This window comes from Myotis lucifugus, unplaced genomic scaffold, assembly GCF_000147115.1.
Source record: "Myotis lucifugus unplaced genomic scaffold, Myoluc2.0 scaffold_60, whole genome shotgun sequence".
NCBI classification, from domain to species: Eukaryota; Metazoa; Chordata; class Mammalia; order Chiroptera; family Vespertilionidae; genus Myotis; species Myotis lucifugus.
In genome coordinates this window covers 6474755-6493183 of record NW_005871108.1, presented here as the reverse complement: position 1 = coordinate 6493183, position 18429 = coordinate 6474755, and the positions used below count along the sequence as shown (strand labels likewise).

At 39.7% G+C, this 18429-nt stretch overlaps 1 protein-coding gene across 1 annotated transcript in view; it reads left to right on the top strand.

Moving 5' to 3' along the window:
• RBL1 (RB transcriptional corepressor like 1) overlaps nt 1–12248 on the top strand; it is an 85625-nt gene extending 73377 nt beyond the window's left edge. The window contains 3 exon segments of the mRNA XM_006089523.3: nt 7503–7651; nt 9816–9980; nt 11446–12248. Coding sequence (XP_006089585.1) covers nt 7503–7651; nt 9816–9980; nt 11446–11616 — 485 coding nt within the window. The 3' untranslated portion in view covers nt 11617–12248.
• Nucleotides 12249–18429: the final 6181 nt, after the last annotated feature.

Genomic DNA, 18429 nt, shown 5'->3' with positions numbered 1-18429 from the left:
AAAATATATTTTTAAAAAATATATAAATAAATAAATAAATAAATTTAAAAAAAACTAGAGGCCAGGTGCATGAATTTGCGCATGGGTAAGGTCCCTAAGCCTGGCTGGCGATCGGGACCAGCAGGGGTATAGGAGGTTGGCCGGCCAGGGGTAGGGGCCACAGGAGGTTGGCCAGCTCGAGGGAGGGGCTGCGGGAGGTTGGCCGGCCACCCCGATCAGAAATGATGGGGGCTGACCAGCTGGTGAGGGGGAGGAGGGGAGGACCACGGGAGGTTGGCTGTGGGAGTGCACTGACCACCAGGGGGCAAATCCTTCGTTGAGCATCTGCCCCCTGATGGTCAGTGTGTGTCATAGCAAACGGTTGACCTGTGGTTCAGTCATTTGCTCGTTTGGTTGTTCGGTCACTTAGGCTTTTATATATATAAATCCTTTAATAATAATGACCTAGAATCCCCATTTTAGGATACTTTTAAAAAATTTTTTTTAATTTTAGAGAGAGAGGAAGGGAAAGGGATAGAAAGAAAGAAACATTGATGAGATTGGCTCTCCTGCATGCCCCCTACTGGGGATTGAGCCCACAAACCTGGGCAGGTGCCTTGGACTGGACCAGTGACCTTTTGGTTCATGTGTCAGTGCTCAACCACTGAACCACACTGGCTGGGCAGGATACATACTTTTTACATAAATATATTATTCCTGAGCCTTTCTTTTTTAAAAAAAATGTATTAATTTAATTAGTTTTAGAGAAAGGAAGGGAGAAACATCAATTTGTTGTTCCACTTATTTATTTATTCATTGGTTGATTCTTGTATGTGCCCTGACCAGGGATTGAACCTGCAACCCTGGCATATCAAGATGACACTCTAACCAACTGAGCTACCCAGGCATGGCCTGAGCCTTTTCAAGACAATGAGAAGTATATTAGACAGCAAACCTCACCCAAAAATCCTTCTATTTTTTTTACAAATTGGTGATTTTTCTGCCCCTACAAAGCCAGGCATCAACCTTGGCCGGGTGGCTCAGTTGGTTGGAGTGTTGCCCATGCTTCAAAAAGTTGTGGGTTCAATCTCCAGTCTGTGTTAATACAGGAGGCAACCAATCAGTGTTTCTCACTCACATGGATGTTCCTCTTTCTCTCTCCCTCCCTTCCTCTAAAAGAAATCAGTAAAAGCACATATCCTCAGGTGAGCATTCAAAACAAAACAAAAAAACACAAATATTAGAGATTAAGTATGGGAAACAATGTGCTCTATGAGAATCAAAGTAACTGCCAGCAACTATCTGGGATACAGGACCAGTGAAGTTCAAGACTATATAAGTAAGCAAAAGGAGATATATCATGGTTTCTTTTTTCCTTTTCTTTACTTTTAAATTTTTTTGATTGATTTAAGAGAGTGGAAGGGAGAGAGAGAGTTAAAAATATCAATGATGAAAAAAACACACACATCAGTGATGAGTAAGAATGATTGATTGGCTGCCTCCTGCACACCCCACACTGGGGATCAATCCTGCAACCTGGGCATGTGCCCTGACTGGGAATCGAACTGTGACCATAGGTCGATGCCTAACCACTGAGCAACACTGACCAGCTTTTTAATTTATTGATTGGAGAAAGAGAGAGAGAGAGGAAAGAAGAGAGAGAAAAACATCAATTTGTTGTTCCGCTTATTTATACATTCTTTGGTTGATTCTTGTATGTGCCCTGACTAGGGATCAAACCCTCAACCTTGGTGCCGGGGTTCATGTCCCAGCATCAAGAAGGGTTCAGGAATCTGGAAAAGGGGCTGCGTGTAGATGACATAGGAATCCAGAGACTAATAAAGAATCTGGAGACGAGATATAATTTTGAAAGGCATTGGGGGTCAGAGGGACCTTCAGCTAAAGGAACTGAAGAGTCCCTCCTTGTCTAGGACCCTTGCTTTTATTAACACAATTTGTCCTAAGGCAAGGTGGAGATAATACACTTCAAAGAGTAAGGTTTCAAAGGGTACAGAAGCCTACGGGTTGCTTTAAGACTATATTTTCTATGATGGGATAGGGAAATTAACTTATAGCGGCTGAAGTAAGAAACATATCCTTCTCATTTCTCAGCTTTTGGCTCTAGATAGCCTAATTTAGCCTAATCAGGTCTCTTCCTACCCCGAGGTACTATAAATCCAAGAAGAAAAAAAATTCAGTGTGACTAGAATCCTAACCAGCATAGCCTGGCAATATTCTAATTTAGAGTCCTTTGGCAGTTGGAACAGTGAAGAAATCCTTAGGAAGTCACTGCTCTCACATGACAGGAAAAGGTCTGGAGCCTAGATATTTGCAGTCTCGCATTTCACAATTAGTGGTACTAGGGAGGAGTTCCTGACTGAAAGGAATGAGGCAAGAATTAGAGCCCTTGGAAATCTGAGAAGTCAGAGACAAGGCATGAAGAATAATAAGAGCAAATGTCACAGGCTGAGAACTGTGAAAAAGGAAAAACTGAGACCACTCTTCCAGTGTCTGGTTTGCATCAGTAATTCCACAAATTCTGATATGTTCAGAGCCTTCTGGGATAAACCTTTGCTTTATTAGGGATTATTTAGTTAGTACCAATAGTACTTTAGCTTTAGCTATAATTCTCAGAGTTTTACCTCCTTCACAGAAGAGCCAAAAAGCATTTTCTTCTGAAACAGATGTTTTAAAAATTGCTTTCTTTTTTTATTTTTTATTTATTGATTTTAGAGAGAGAAAAATATCGATTTGCCCCACTTGTTTATTCATTCATTGGTTGCTTTTTATATGTGCCCAGAACTGCAACCTTGGCGTAGTGGGACAAGGCTCTAACCCAGCCGTGGGCAAACTATGGCCCGCGGGCCGGATCTGGCCCGTTTGAAATGAATAAAACTAAAAAAAAAAAGACCATACCCTTTTATGTAAGATGTTTACTTTGAATTTATATTAGTTCACACAAACACTCCATCCATGCTTTTGTTCCGGCCCTCCGGTCCAGTTTAAGAACCCATTGTGGCCCTCGAGTCAAAAAGTTTGCCCACCCCTGCAACCAGTTGAGCTACCCGGCCTGGGTCCAGAGAATTGCTTTCTATCTGAAGGCTTTATCAAACACAAACCGAGATATGACTTGGCAGAAATCAAGAATCAATTGTGTGTTTGAATTTCCAAGGTTACTAAATATTGACAGATAATCTATTGGTACTGAGTTGGCACAGGGCTTAGAAACGAGAGATTAAACTCAAGATTTAATTAAAGTCATGTGTTTACTCAATTGAAGATTACCCTCTCAGACACTCTGATGCTTCTCATCCACTAACCACTGACCACATGACCACAGAAAGTGACCACGACATTATTTGTAGAAAACTTATCATGTAGTAGAATGACTCCCTTTCTTGATACTTGAAAAGATGCCGGTTTGATCCGCAGTCCTTCTTGTATGTTCTGCTGTAGCTGATTCTGCATTGCGATGATCTTCTCCTTGGTGTTGGAGACAATGGGACAACTTTGCACAGCTGTCTATTCATCAAATATAGGAATATAGGAAACAGACTTAGCAATAGCATATTACAGCTCGTTTCTAGAGTCTCTGCTGCTCGTTTCATCAGCTTCTGCTAGAGAAATGTATCTGAGGAGGACAATCCCCAAGAATGCAATGAGAGAAAATGCCATGATTCTAGAATCTCACTAATTTTATTGCATAGAAATTCATTCCTGAAGCACAGTTCTTTCCCAGAGTGGAGGAACTGCCTGCCTTCATTCTATTTCTCCAACCTCTGTGTCACCCACAAGATCACCTGGTTTAAGGCAATCTTATAGGAAAGGTAGGTTTTATACAGAAAAAAAAAAGTATCTTCAAATATTGAAAAGACCACCACATGGGGATGTAAAGTACAGCCTAGGGAATACATTCAATAATCCTATATAATAAAAGGTTAATATGCAAATTGTCCCCTCGGGAGTTCTACCCAGAGTTTGATCACTCACTATAACATGTGCTGACCACCAGGGGTGGTGCAGAACATGGCGGGCAACCAGCGGTGGTGGCAGGGTACTGAGGGGAGCAAGAGAAGGGGGAGGCCAGGAGGTGGGGAACCGCGTGGTGGCAGCATGCAGGCGGTGAGGGAAGGAAGAGGCAGGGAGATGGGGAACCTGATCGGCCCTGATTGCTGGCCAGGCCTAGGGACCCTACCTGTGCACAAATTTTATGCACTGGGCCTCTAGTATTGGAATAACTATGTATGCTGTAAGGTGGGTACTAAAATTATTGGGGGGAATCATTTCTTAAGTTAAATGTTCATTCGTTCATTTCACAAACATATTACCATGTGTCTCTAATTATATTAGGTGGAAGTTCCCTCCTACCCTCTGAGGGGAAACAGATTTGTAACAGTAATAGCACCAGTCAGGCAAACCTTTGATCTCATTCTCTCTCCCAATCCTAATGTATATGTGGTAAGATAGTCACCAGGCCCACTAAGGCTTTAATTTCAGAGTGCTAGTGTCCTTACAGAGGCTATAAGGTAGAGATCTTTGTTCTGCATAAAGGATAACTGACATTTTGTTTTCTTTTTTTGAAATGAAAAAAAAAAGCTAAATAAAATCATGTTTAGTTAGAATTCAAGGTGCCAGACTTCTTTTTCATTCTATCTTTTTTATTTATTTTTTTTAAATTTTCTTTATTGATTAAGGTATTATATATGTGTCCTTATCCCCCCGCTTCCCCCCCAACCCCCTCACACCCCGGCTCATGCCCTCACTCCCTGGTGTCTGTGTCCATTGGTTAGGCTTATATGCATGCATACAAATCCTTTGGTTGATCTCTCTCCCTTACCCCCACCCTCCCCTACCTTTCCTCTGAGGTTTGATGGTCTGATCGAAGCTTCTCTGTCTCTGGATCTGTTTTTGTTCATCAGTTTATGTTGTTCATTATATTCCACAAATGAGCAAGATCATGTGATACTTATCTTTCTCTGACTAACTTATTTCGCTTAGCATAATGCTTTCCAGCGCAATCCATGCTGTTGCGAATGGTAGGAGTTCCTTCCTTTTTACAGCAGCATAGTATTCCACTGTATAGATGTACCACAGATTTTTTGGTTCTTTAAAAAATATATTTTATTGATTTTTTACAGTGAGGAAGGGAGAGAGATAGAAACATTGATGAGAGAGAAGCATCGATCAGCTGCCTCCTGCACACCCGCTACTGGGGATGTGCCTGCAACCAAGGTACATGCCCTTGACCAGAATTGAATCTGGGACCCAGGCCGACGCTCTATCCAGTGAGCCAAACCGGCTAGGGCTGTACCACAGTTTTTTAATCCACTCATCTGCTGATGAAGGTGCCAGACTTTTAAATGTTTGGTTCCTTCAAACTTAGTATAGCCCCTTATCTTATGTAAATATTAACAACTGGAATTGGTATGAAAGAAATATGATGACTATATAGTCTCTGCCTCCAGAAATTTCTAATCCAAGGAGAACATTAAATAATTTTAATTGATCCATGAGAATACTGTAACCTGCAATAGCTATTATGCAGTATACCTTGGAACACTGTTCCCCAGGATGGTAATAAGTATTATGGGGAAGAGGGACTGTGCATAAAAAAAAAAAAAGTGATAAATATGGAATTAAAGTGAACATGTGGTTTTTTTCCCAACTGAAAAAACTTCTCAAAGCCTTTAATATACTAACATGTATTCTGAATTTCCAAGAGGAGGATATAATATGCAGCATTTCCTCAAGTTATTTGACCACATAGCTAGCAAGAGTGCAAAAAAAGAAAAAAAATAGCAAGAGTGAAAAGGACATCCAAATTGGGACTCAGATGTCTGTGAAGATTCCCTGGGCTGCTTGGCCTGTGGACCATGTTTGAGTTTACTGGTTTTGCTAATGTGGAAGCATGCTTCTATCCATGTTCTCGGTGTTTGTAGGCCAGTGTACTAAGAATGAGAACTTTTTTTCATAAGCTGCATTAATTTTAATTGCCAGTGGTTTTCTTAACTGCTATAAGCAGATGACTTGTGTATGTACAAGTAAACAATGGTTTGTAATACTCTTCCCCCCAAAAAAGAGTAAAGTTTGCCTGTTGTCACAAGCTATCTCAGAGTTACATCAATAAATAGAAAAGTACTTTTGCGCAAGCTGTCATTTTACAACTAAGGATACTAGCTATAAACTGAGCACTAAAGTTGCTGTTGTACATGGGAAAGTTGGCTCTTTGAACACCTATCAACTGCCATGTATTTGCACAAAAAATAAGCACAAGCAATTTATCATGCTTCTTAATTTATGAGGATATGCCTTACCTTTTATTTATTTTTTTTAATATATTTTATTGATTTTTTTACAGAGAGGAAGGGAGAGGGAGAGGAATAGCGAGTTAGAAACATCGATGAGAGAGAAACATCAGTTCAGCTGCCTCCTGCATGCCCCCTACTGGGGATGTGCCTGCAACCCAGGTACATGCCCTTGACTGGAATTGAACCTGGGACCCCTGAGTCCACAGGCCGACGCTCTATCTGCTGAGCCAAACCAGTTAAGGCTGCCTTACCTTTTAGAGTCTTTCCACCTTTCTACAATGTGAATATATGCAGGCCCTTTAGCTAAACCCCAACCCAAGGCTAGTGCTTCTCTAAGAGCCACCAATGACAGTGAGTTCAGACAGTTGGTTAGAGCATCATTGTAATACATCAAGGCTGTAGGTTCTATCCCTGGTCAGGGTACATACAAGAATCAACCAGTGAATGCATAAATAAGTGGAACAACAAACTGATGTTTCTTTTAAATCAATAAATTGTTTTAAAGCTGTGTTTTATTGATTTCAGAGAGAAGAAGGGAGAGGGAGAGAGGGATAGAAACGTCAATGGTGAGAGAGAATCATTGATCCGTTGCCTCGCACACTCCACACTAGGGATCAATCCTGCAACCCGGGCATATGCCCTGACTGGGAATTGAACCTTGACTCCCTGGTTCATGGGTCACACTTAACCACTAAGTCACACCAGCTGGGCTCAAATCAATAAATTTTAAAAAAAATTTGTAAAGGTATCTAAAGAAAAGTGTATCTAGAGAAAAGAGTACCATGTTAAGTTTACATGTTTGTATTTCTCAAGATTTCAATTTAATTTATGCATAATAATTGTAGATTTCTGAACCTTTTCTGAAAACACTGATTGCTTTACATAAAGATGTGTCTACTTGATGTTTTTTTTAAATATATTTTATTGATTTTTTACAGAGAGGAAGGGAGAGGGATAGAGAGTTAGAAGTATCAATGAGAGAAACATCAATCAGCTGCCTCCTGCACACCCCCTACTGGGGATGTGCCCGCAACCAGGGTACATACCCTTGACTGAAATCGAACCTGGGACCTTTCAGTCCGTAGGCCAACAGTCTGAGCCAAACCAGTCAGGGCAACTTGATGTTTTTTTATATTATAGAGAGAGTTATAATTTAAATAATTGACTTACATATTAAAGTAGTATATCTATCACAACACTGAATTCTTTTAACAGACTTGGAAGATGTTACAAAAACACCTGATTGTTCCAGTGCACCAGTGAGAGAGGAAAGGGGCGATCTTATCAAATTTTACAATACAATATATGTAGGAAGAGTGAAGTCATTTGCATTGAAATATGACTTGTCAAATCAAGACCATATGGTACGTTTTATATTTTATTGCTTTATTAATATCTTAGTCATAGTTAGATTATTATGAGTTTATTTTGCTAGATAAGTATTTCACTGATGTATTATATAGGACAAAATATACTAGTAATCACAAAGTGATTAAGGCTATGATACAGCAGAGACCAGAGGAAAACAGGGAAATTTAATCCATACTATCATTATGTTGCTAGAAATTATGTATACATATGGGCAAGGACTAGATGGGAACAGGAAAAAAAAATTTTTTAATATGTTTTTATTGATTTCAGAGAGGAAGGGAGAGGGGGAGAGAGCTAGAAACATCAGTGATGAGAATCATTGATCAGCTGCCTCCTGCATGCTCCCTACTGGGGATTGAGCCCCCAACCCAGCCATGTGCCCTTGACCGGAATCAAACCCAGGACTCTGCAGTCCGCAGGCCAACACTCTATCAACTGAGCCAAACTGGCTAGGGCAAAACAAAACAAAAAAAATTTAATATGGTAACTGTTCTCTTGTTTTTTATTTCTATTGTTGTATTAATGAAATAAATGTGTTTCACAAAATAAAGAGCAAAGGATATAGATAGGCCTGAATTATAAATAGAGGCAGTGCTAAGAAATTTTTATGCAAATCCTAGCTTTAGCAGTCGAACCAGTTTGTGAAAGTAGTATTACCAGTATAAAAACCAACTTGATTCCCAATAGATAAGACTTTAGTTTTAAGAAAGAGGGACATAGTAGAAGCTATACCCAGCCAGTAGCCACGTACGTTTATCTGTGTGTCTCTTCACATTTCTGTTCTTGTTCCTTCCAAGGAATATGCTCTCTATCTGTCCTCAGAGGCCATGACTACTCATCCTAAAGTTCTAGCTCCCATCATATGCTATGCTAGATGGGAGCTGGATAGAGAAAAGAGTACCACGTTAAGTTTACATGTTTGTATTTCTCAAGATTTCAATTTAATTTATGCATAATAATTGTAGATTGCTGAACCTTTTCTGAAAACATTGATTGCTTTACATAAAGATGTGTCTACTTGATGTTTTTTTATATTGTAGAGAGAGTTATAATTTAAATAATTGACTTACATATTAAAGTAGTATATCTATCACAACACTGAATTCTTTTAACAGACTTGGAAGATGTTACAAAAACACCTGATTGTTCCCGTGCACCAGTGAGAGAGGAAAGGGGCGATCTTATCAAATTTTCTGAAAACATTGATTGCTTTACATAAAGATGTGTCTACTTGATGTTTTTTATTTTTTTTATTTTTTTATTTTTATTTTTTTAAAAAAATATTTTATTGATTTTTTACAGAGAGGAAGGGAGAGAGATAGAGAGTTAGAAACATCGATGAGAGAGAAACATCGATCAGCCGCCTCCTGCACATCTCCCACCGGGGATATGCCCGCAACCCAGGCACATGCCCCTGACCGCAATCGAACCTGGGACCCTCAGTCCGCAGGCCGACGCTCTATCCACTGAGCCAAACCGGTTTCGGCTTGATGTTTTTCTATATTGTAATCTCTATCACCAGCCAATTGCAACTAATTTTATTAGCTTCAAGATGAAAATGAGTAATAATTAAGGAACCATCTTTATTCTTGAGAAGGAAACATTGTAACAAATATTAAAGAAAAGTACAGACTCAGCTCACCAAACTCTTTCTTTTTTTTTTCCTAAATCTTTTGTGTTTTATTATAAAGTTTTAATATTTCATTAACAGATTTGTTCTATGTTGAACTGAGCCTTCTGGCTCATAGAATTCTCCGCCTCTCTTTTATGCTCTCTACTATTGCTTTGGCTGTGGGTATGTGTGTGTTGAGAGAGATTTTTTGTTATAAGTATTAGGACATTGATTATTTTTTGCCCCTACTTTCTGAGAATGGATGTGGGGTTCCTATACTCTTGGCTTAGTGTTGCTGGTGTCTTACCCAGAATTCTTCAGGGTTTCCTGAAAGATCCAGGAAAATACATTTTAGTTTGTCTCTTAGTAATTGTTGAAAAATAAGGGGTAATGGACCATTTCTTTGCTTTTATTCAGCCATAAATAAGTTCCTACAATATAACTGACTCCCACCTAGGAGATGCCAGTAAGAATAAAAATATGGTGGAATTCCAAAAAGAAAGAAAACTTTTATCTTAAAACAACTTACTTTTGGGTTATTTCAGATGGAAGCTCCACCACTCTCTCCTTTTCCACATATTAAGCAACAGCCTGGCTCACCACGCCGAATTTCCCAACAGCACTCTGTTTATGTTTCCCCACACAAGAATGGGTCAGGCCTTACGCCAAGGACTGCTCTGCTGTATAAGTTCAATGGCAGCCCTTCTAAGGTAAGGTACACAAAAACTTTACTCCAAAACAACGTATGTACATTTGTTAAAAATTGGATTTCAGATTACCAGTTAGTAATTTTTAATCTGCTCTCTCTGTTTTGAATAGTTACTACTAATAAATATGAACTGATACTATGGCAAATTTCCTGTGAACAAGAGCATTGTATTCAGTTGAGGTAGTTTAATCCATTACTATTGACATGGTATTGGAGGAGTTCAGTGCAAGAGTCGTGTGTCTTCCTGCTCCAGCTTAATCTTGAGAAGGGGCCACCAGTAATGCAACAGCTGTTAGTGGTCAGAAATGGGGAACATTAAGTTTAAAGAAAGGCTTTGAAAGTGAAAGCTCATTTGGTGGATGATAACAAGGATAGTAAAGTCTGAAAAGAGGCCTCCTTTTATTTACATCGACAGCTCTGTTTTCTCTCTTTATCCTGTACCATGATGAAGATGTGACTGGGACATGATTGCTGTTTTTTTATATTTGAAGGGCTATCAAGGAGATATGTTCAGTATGTCTCCAGAAGCCAGAATCACTGCCAACTGCAAAAAATTGTACTGGGAAAGATTGTAACTCAATCCAAATACAAGGGCAGCTCCTTAACTCATGACTTTCTCATTCAGTTCCACAAACATCTGTTGAGTTTTTACTGTACTTAGCAAACAAAACACTGAGATAGAGCACCTCACAGATTTACATTTCCTCTTCTTAGAAGTCGATTTCCCATAAGGATGTTTACAAGATGCATGAAATCAAAGATGGCACCAATTGATTTCTAAGGCAATGATTTCAAAACATGGGTCAGGATCACCTAGGGAGCTTCTTGAAGACAAGATACCTGTCCCATAGACCTACTGAGTGACAAAATTTTAGCAGTTAGCTCTACACAGTTGTGATGCACAGCTTTTAGGAAACACTTCTGTAATGCCTTGCTATTGAGAGTGTGGATTTCAGACCAGCAACATCAGCATCACTTGGGAGCATTTTAGAAATGCAAGCTCAGGCCTCACACTAGCCCTACTGAATCTGAGTCTGTATTTTCAACTAGATCCCCAGATGATTAGTAGGTACATAAAATTTCAAAAGCATTGCTTTAAGAGGAGGACCTCAAACTATAGGGAGCATCAGAATCAACTGGAGGGGTGAAACAGATTGCTAGGCCCTACCCCCAACATTTGAGTCAGTAGGATTACGCATGAGAATTTGCATTTCTAATACATTCCTAGATGCTTCTGCTGCATCTGTTCTATGTTCACACTGGGAACGACTGCTATAAGGTAAATTCGTTTTTTTAAAAAACTCCTGAAAAGATTAGTTCTAATTACCCTTATTCAGTTAACCTTGATTTTTAAAAAATAATCTGTACCCCAGCAGGATAGAGGGCAGGAAAAAGCAGTTAGCTTCGTTCTTTGGTGCTAGTTCCCTTTTCCCCTTTGCTCATGCATGTCCTCTATTTTTGCACAGAGTTTGAAAGATATCAACAACATGATAAGGCAAGGTGAACAGAGAACCAAGAAGCGAGCAATAGCCATTGATGGTGATGCAGAATCACCTGCCAAACGCCTCTGTCAAGAAAATGATGATGTTTTACTTAAAAGACTACAAGATGTTGTCAGTGAAAGAGCAAACCATTAGTGCCTTTCCTGTTTTGTGGTAAAAGCACTTTCAGGTTGTTTTGCATAAAGTTGGGGCTCTATCCTTCAGAACTTTCAACCTTGTATATGGTAAATATCACTGAATTATAAGAAAAATTGCACGAAAATTATACACTTTTTTTTAAACATTCATGCAAAATGTAGTTGACAGAGATGTATTTTGAGTTGGATTAGAAAGGAATGTTTTTGCCCTAGCTGATTTGGCTCAGTGGATAGAGCATTGGCCTGGGGACTGAAGGGTCTGGGGATCGATTCCAGTCAAGAGCATATGCCTCGTTTGCAGGCTCGATCCCCAATTGATGTGTCTCTTTCATATCCATATTTCTCTCTCTGTCTCTCCCCCTCCCTTCCACTCTCTCTAAAATCAATGGGAAAATATCCTTGGGTGAGGATCAACAACAAAAAGGAAAGAAAGGAATGTTTTAAGTGCCTTTAAACATATTAATTGTCCTAGAATTTTTTTAATGTTTGTTCCTTGGGTTCGTTTTTAAGATGAAGTAAGGAGAAATCTAATTTTTTAGCTTACTTTTTAAAATAATCAAATGTCTCCTCCTTCTGTGCTTTGTAATATGAGGGTCAATAGTCTATTTTTGGTAAACATGCTTTGAGATATTTGTGTTCTCAATTTCATATTGAGTAGGGGTTGGTTCCCATGGCAGTTGGGCCAGAGGTTGTTGCACCAGCCTGTTTCTGACCCACTGTGGTAACTCCACATCCAGGTGCCGCTACTATTCTTGGTTCTCTAGATCCCTTCCTCTCCTTGAGCATAAACAGATTTAACCTGAGCCCATGCATTACCCACACTTCTTGCTTTCCAACCCTAAGCCCTCTTAGCCTGGTGTCACAACCTAATGAAAAGGGTCTTGCTCCTTTTTTTAAACTATTATCATTTTGCTTCTGAACCATTAACTTAACTATATATGATTATATTATATCATGTAATTCTCAAAATAGAAAGCTGCTTCTCAAACCAGTAAAATAAAATGCAGATAAGAGTTTTTAGAAACTAAATTTCCTACTTAGTGAGTTAGCACCCTGATAATGTGTGAAATACTACTTTTGAGGTCATCATAAGATGAGTCATTCTCAATGTCTAATTAATTCCCTAATAGTTAAATCTTTTTTTTAAGATTTTTTTTTAATGAGAGAGAGAGAGAGAGAGAGAGAGAGAGAGAGAGAGAAGGAAAAGGAAGAGAGACAAAGAGCAAGAGCGAAACATTGATGTGAATGAAACATTCATGGACTGCCTCCTGCATGTCTCCTACCTGGGATTAAGCCCTCAACCAGGGCATGTGTCCTAATCAGAAATCAAAGCTACCAACCAACTGAGCCACACCGGCCTGGGCTAGTGGAGCCTTTTTCTAAACTACATTAATATCTTTTCATACCTTATAAGTTACATCAATAAAACAACTGGTTATTACTTTCTTCTCTTTGTTTTCAGTATTAGTTTTTCATTGTGAGTTTCCCATTAGGATCTGATCACTGGGGCCCCATAAGGATGTTTTCCAGTCAGTACTAGGTAGGGGTAGTGCAGCTTTCCAAAGAATCAACTATTCGATATTCACTTTTTCTAGTGTGTTTTCAAAATCTGGAAGAATATGGTTAAGCCATTCTTAATTATTTTTTTTCAGAAAATGTTATCAATTGTATATTTTTTGGACTGAACATCTTATTTTTAAGAATGTAAAGTGTGCCCTAGCCGGTTTGGCTCAGTGGACAGAGCGTCGGCCTGCAGACTGAAGGGTCCTAGGTTCGATTCCGGTCAAGGGCACATGCCCAGGTTGCAGGCTCTATGCCTAGTAGGGGGCCTGCAGGAGGAGCCAATCAATGATTCTCTCTCATCATTGATGTTTCTATCGTTCTTCCTCTCCCTTCCTTCCTGAGATCAATAAAAATATATTTTTTAAAAATGCAAAGTGTTTAATTTAACCTATGTCTAACCCTGGCTAATTTGAATTAGTCTAATATTTGCCTATAAATTAGTAATTATTGTCAGGATTTTTATTTTTAAATTGTAAGAAGAAAAGTTATTTTGTTCACATCTTACTTTTCTTAAAATTACATCATCCTTTTTTGTGTGTAGTATCTACACAGTTATAAGCCAAATAACATCAAGTGTGTGTTGAATCCTTGTATATATTTTAATGTAGCTATAACTATTGTATCATTTTTGTCTTCATTATTAATGTGCAGAATATAAGTGAGTATTTGTACATTGACTATATAAGAAACTCTGGAAATGTTTATCAGTCAGTTTTCAAAACTTGGTATCAATTGTACATAAAATTGTTAATAAAACATTAGAGTTTTTGAAATTATTGAAAAACTATACTTGTGCTCTTTTCTGTGTATCTAGAAGCAATTGTGCAGCCATTTTAGAATCTACATCTCTTTAAATATCTGCTTTGTATCTTTTGAACAGTTTAATGTAACCTAAAAATTAATGTTCTTGGTGGTTTCTAAGAGCTACGAAGAGAATGGGAGTGAGTGACTGCTTGAGGGGTGCAGAGTTTTCTTTCGGGTAATGAAAATATTCTGGAGCTAATATAGGTGTTGGTTGGGTAACATTGTGAATTTACTAAATGACATTGAATTTTACTTTAAAATGGTTAATTTTATGTTAGGTGAATTTCATTTTGATTTTTAAAAGGCCTTAGAATGAACATGTGGACTAAATTAATTGATACTGGATTAAGGAAAAGGCTTATTTCTCTCTTAGGAATGCTTTTGGGTATATTTATCCAAGTGAGATTCACAGCTTAAAAATTCTTTTCTAATTAAGATTTTAATGGGGGGAGGTGAGTAGGTGGAGGTGGGAGAGGGTATGGGGATGATAAATGGTAATGGCGGAAAAAATATTTTGATGTGGCTTTTTAAAAAAGAAAAAGGAAAGTAATAATCCTGCTTGTTTTGTTTTTGTTCCTTTAAGTCAACAAATATTAATGGCTGCATACTCTATTCCTGGCCCTTTGCTAGGTGTTAGGGATGTAAACATGAACCACACATAGTTCCTGTCCTCAAGGTATAATATTTGTAGCCCATTAATATAATGTGATAATTATAGTAATAAAGCTCTATGAAGAGGAATGGTGTTAGCACAGAGAAGGGAATGATTCACTCTGCCTGGGTAAGTGTGTCAGGTCCCTAAAGGGAAAGCTAAGTGGTAATTTAGTTCTTAGGGGTACATAACTGTTTGCCAGGGCAGTAGAAGTATTCAGAGAGCACAACCTGTACAAAGACCCAGAGGCATGAACGTACTATAGGTTTTGAGAGTTGCAGGTAGTTTAGTGAGGCTGGAGTGTAGTGTGCATATGCAAAAATGTGCAAAATAGGGCTGGAAGGGTAGGTAAGGCTTTTCATAGTCAGGCTTTTTAAGCCAGGTTAAGGAGCTCAGGCTTAATCATTTCCACTGTTTCCACTGTTCCACTTGGCCGCAACTTGGAGGCTTTGAAAAACACACCAAAAGATGGGTCCCTTCCCCAGAGATTTCTGATTTAATTTATTTGAAAACTGCCTAGCATCAGGATTTTTAAATACTCCCTAGGTGTGAACACCTAAGGCTGAGAACCACTGCAATAGGCCATGGGGAGACACTAAAGAGGTTTTAGCTTTAAGTGGATAATGACAAAATCTGATGTCTATTTCAGAGCAGCAGTTTTCTAATCCTTATGCTTGCCCAAGGATAAGGATTACCCTAGACACCTATCTGTATTAACAATACAGTTTCTTAGGCCCCACCATTGACCAATAGAATGATAATCACCTGGGGAAGGACCTAGGGATTTTGTTTTTAACTTCAGTTCCAACCCTTAAGCACTTAAGAGACCTGACTGTGCTTCTCAAAGTTTACTGATTATTAATCTTGTTTAAAATGCAGTCTAACTCAGTAGATCTTAGGTTGGGCCTGAGATTTTACTTTTCCAACAAGCTCCCATATAACACCAGTGTTGTTAGTTTTCAAAAGAGTACACTTGGGCCCTGGCTGGTGTAGCTCAGTTGGTTGAGCGTCATCCCGTGCACCAAAAGGTTGCCAGTTTGATTCCTGGTCAGAGCACACGCCTGGGTTTCGGACTTCATCCCCGGTAGGAGGTGTGCAGGAGGCAGCCAATCAACGTTCTACTCTCAAATCAATGTTTCTCTCTCCCTTAAAAAAAGTGTGAGGCGTGCAGCCTATCAATGATTCTCTTTCATCATTGATGTTTCTATCTCTCCCTCTCTGAAATCAATAAAAATATATTTTTTAAAGTACACTTTGAATAGCAAGGTTTAGAAATGTGGAAGATGTGCAAAGAATGAATTAGAGGAAGATTTATATGAAAGACTAATTAGGTTAGTGAATTTTAATTGGGGTAATTTTACCCCCTTATAGGACATTTGGCAATGAGGAGAGACATTTTTGCAATTTTGAATGTCATACCTGGATGGGGCAGGGTGAGGGGTAGTGCTACTGGTATCCAGGTTGTAGAAGCCAGGAATGGTGCTAAACATGGTACAATGCACAGTAAAGCCCCACAACAAAGAATTATCCAGCCAAAGATGTCAATTCTGCCAATTCCTGAATTAAGGAAACACCCAGGCAAGAAGAGCTGTACACTTTAAGATAGATACTGATAGTGGGGGCCAAAGAGGAACTATAGAGGGTCACCTAACTTGGCCTGTATGGGGGAGAGGGGGTGAGAGGGGGAGGGGTCCCAGTCAGATATGGCTTAATAAGGAAGATGACTTTCCAGACAGGATTAATGGTAATAGATTCCAGGTGGGGTGACTGATAATACAAGAGAGATTATTTGGCATCAATGACAGACCCTTAATATGTTAAGAGAATAATACTCCTAAGGTTTCGGGTACTATATCTAAGTGGTGGTTCCAACAAATTTCCCAATGGTAAGATTAATCTTTGAGGACTTATTAACCAAAGAGATTCAATACTGTGGCATACGAACAGTTTTGTTAAGCATCCTAGCCTATTTTTTTAAATTGTTTTTTAATTGATTTTTAGAGAGGGAAGGGAGAGAGAAAGAAAGAAACGTGGATTGGCTGCCCCCCTCATGCACCTGGACCAGGGGTATGTACCCACTGCCATCACTGGCCCCACTTGCACTCACAGCTGGTGCCAGAGCCGCCGCTTGCACCCACTACCAGCGCCCAGCGCCGGTCCTGATTGCTTGGCGCTGTCGGTGGGTGCGCATGGTAGCTGCCAGCCCCAATTGCCCCTGAGGGCTTCTCTACCTCCCCCTGCTCCTGGGGGAGCGATTGGGGCAGTGCCAGCACTGGCCCCAATCGCTTCTCACCATCAGTGGGTGTGAGCGGGGCCAGCGCCATCAGTACGTGGGAGCAGCAGCAGGAGAGGGACTGCTGTCAGACAGGGGACCGGGGCTGGGCAGGGGCACAAAGGATGGGCCAAGACCCACCCCGGTGCCCACTGAAGCCTCATGGCCCACAGTTTCTTTCAAGGTGCACGAATTCATGTACTGGGCCCCTAGTATCTCAATAAAGCTGTTATTTTAAAAAACTAATTCAAGTTCAGCTGTTAACCCAACTTTATACAAAGTTACCCAACCTTATGGCAAACCATCTACTTATATACAATAACTTCAATTTAAAGTTGAGGAAATTTTGGATATTAACTCCTTATCAGATGTATCATTGATGAATGTGTTCTATCATTCAGTTGGTTGTCTTTTCATTTTGTTGATGATTTCCTTTGCTGTGCAAAAACTTTTTAGTTTGATGTAGTCACGTTTGTTTATTTTTTCCTTTGTTCCCTTTCAGAAAAAAAAATATTACTAAAAGCCATCTCTAAGATTTTACTACCTATGTTTCTTCTAGGATTTTTATGGTTTTACGACTTACATTTAAGTCTTTTATCTATTTTGAGCTTATTCTTGTATATGGTGTAAGTTCGTGGTCTAGTTTCATTTTTTTACATGTATCTTTCCATTATTCCCAACACCATTTATTGAAGACTGTCTTTCCCCATTAAAAAAAAAAGTAGAATAACCAAGAGTATGGAAATCCAAATTCAAATATCCTCCCTGACACTGTATCACCAAACCAAGTTAAGACCTCTCTATTCAGTTAAGTCATCAGCACTTCAGAAAATAATTGACTTACTATAGAAAATAACATTGTAAAAAAAATTAGAATATATAGAAGCAAAAAATAAACACTATATTCCCACCAGAGGTCACTTTTTATTTGTTTGTTTGTTTATTTGTTAAACTTTTACCTCTTTTTAAAAATATATTTTTAGTGATTTCAGAGAGGAAGGGAGAGGGAGAGAGATAGAAACATCAGTGATGAGAGAGAGAATCATTGATAGGCTACCTCCTGCACGCCCCCTACTGGGGATTGAGCCTGCAACCCGGGCATGTGCCCTGGACCAGAATTGAACCCGGGACCCCTCAGTCCACAGGCTGAAGCTGTATCCACTGAGCCAAACCAGCTAGGGCCAGAGGTCACTTTTTAAATGTTTTTAATGTTTTATTATTATTACTAGAGGCCCGGTGCACAAAAATTTGTGCACTCGGGGGGAAGGGGGGGGGTCCCTCAGCCCGGCCTGTGCCCTCTCGCAGTCTGGGACCCCTCGGGAGATAACGACCTGGTGGCTTAGGCCTGCTCCCGGGTGGCAGAGGGCAGGCCCAATCCCTAGGTGCAGCCCCTGGGCAGGCTCAGAGCAGGGCGATTGGGGAGTTGGGGCGCCGCCCCCGTCATGCACAGAGCAGGGCGGATTGGGAGGTGCGATGCCACCCTCAGTCACGTTCAGGTAGGGCCGATTGGGGGGTTGGGG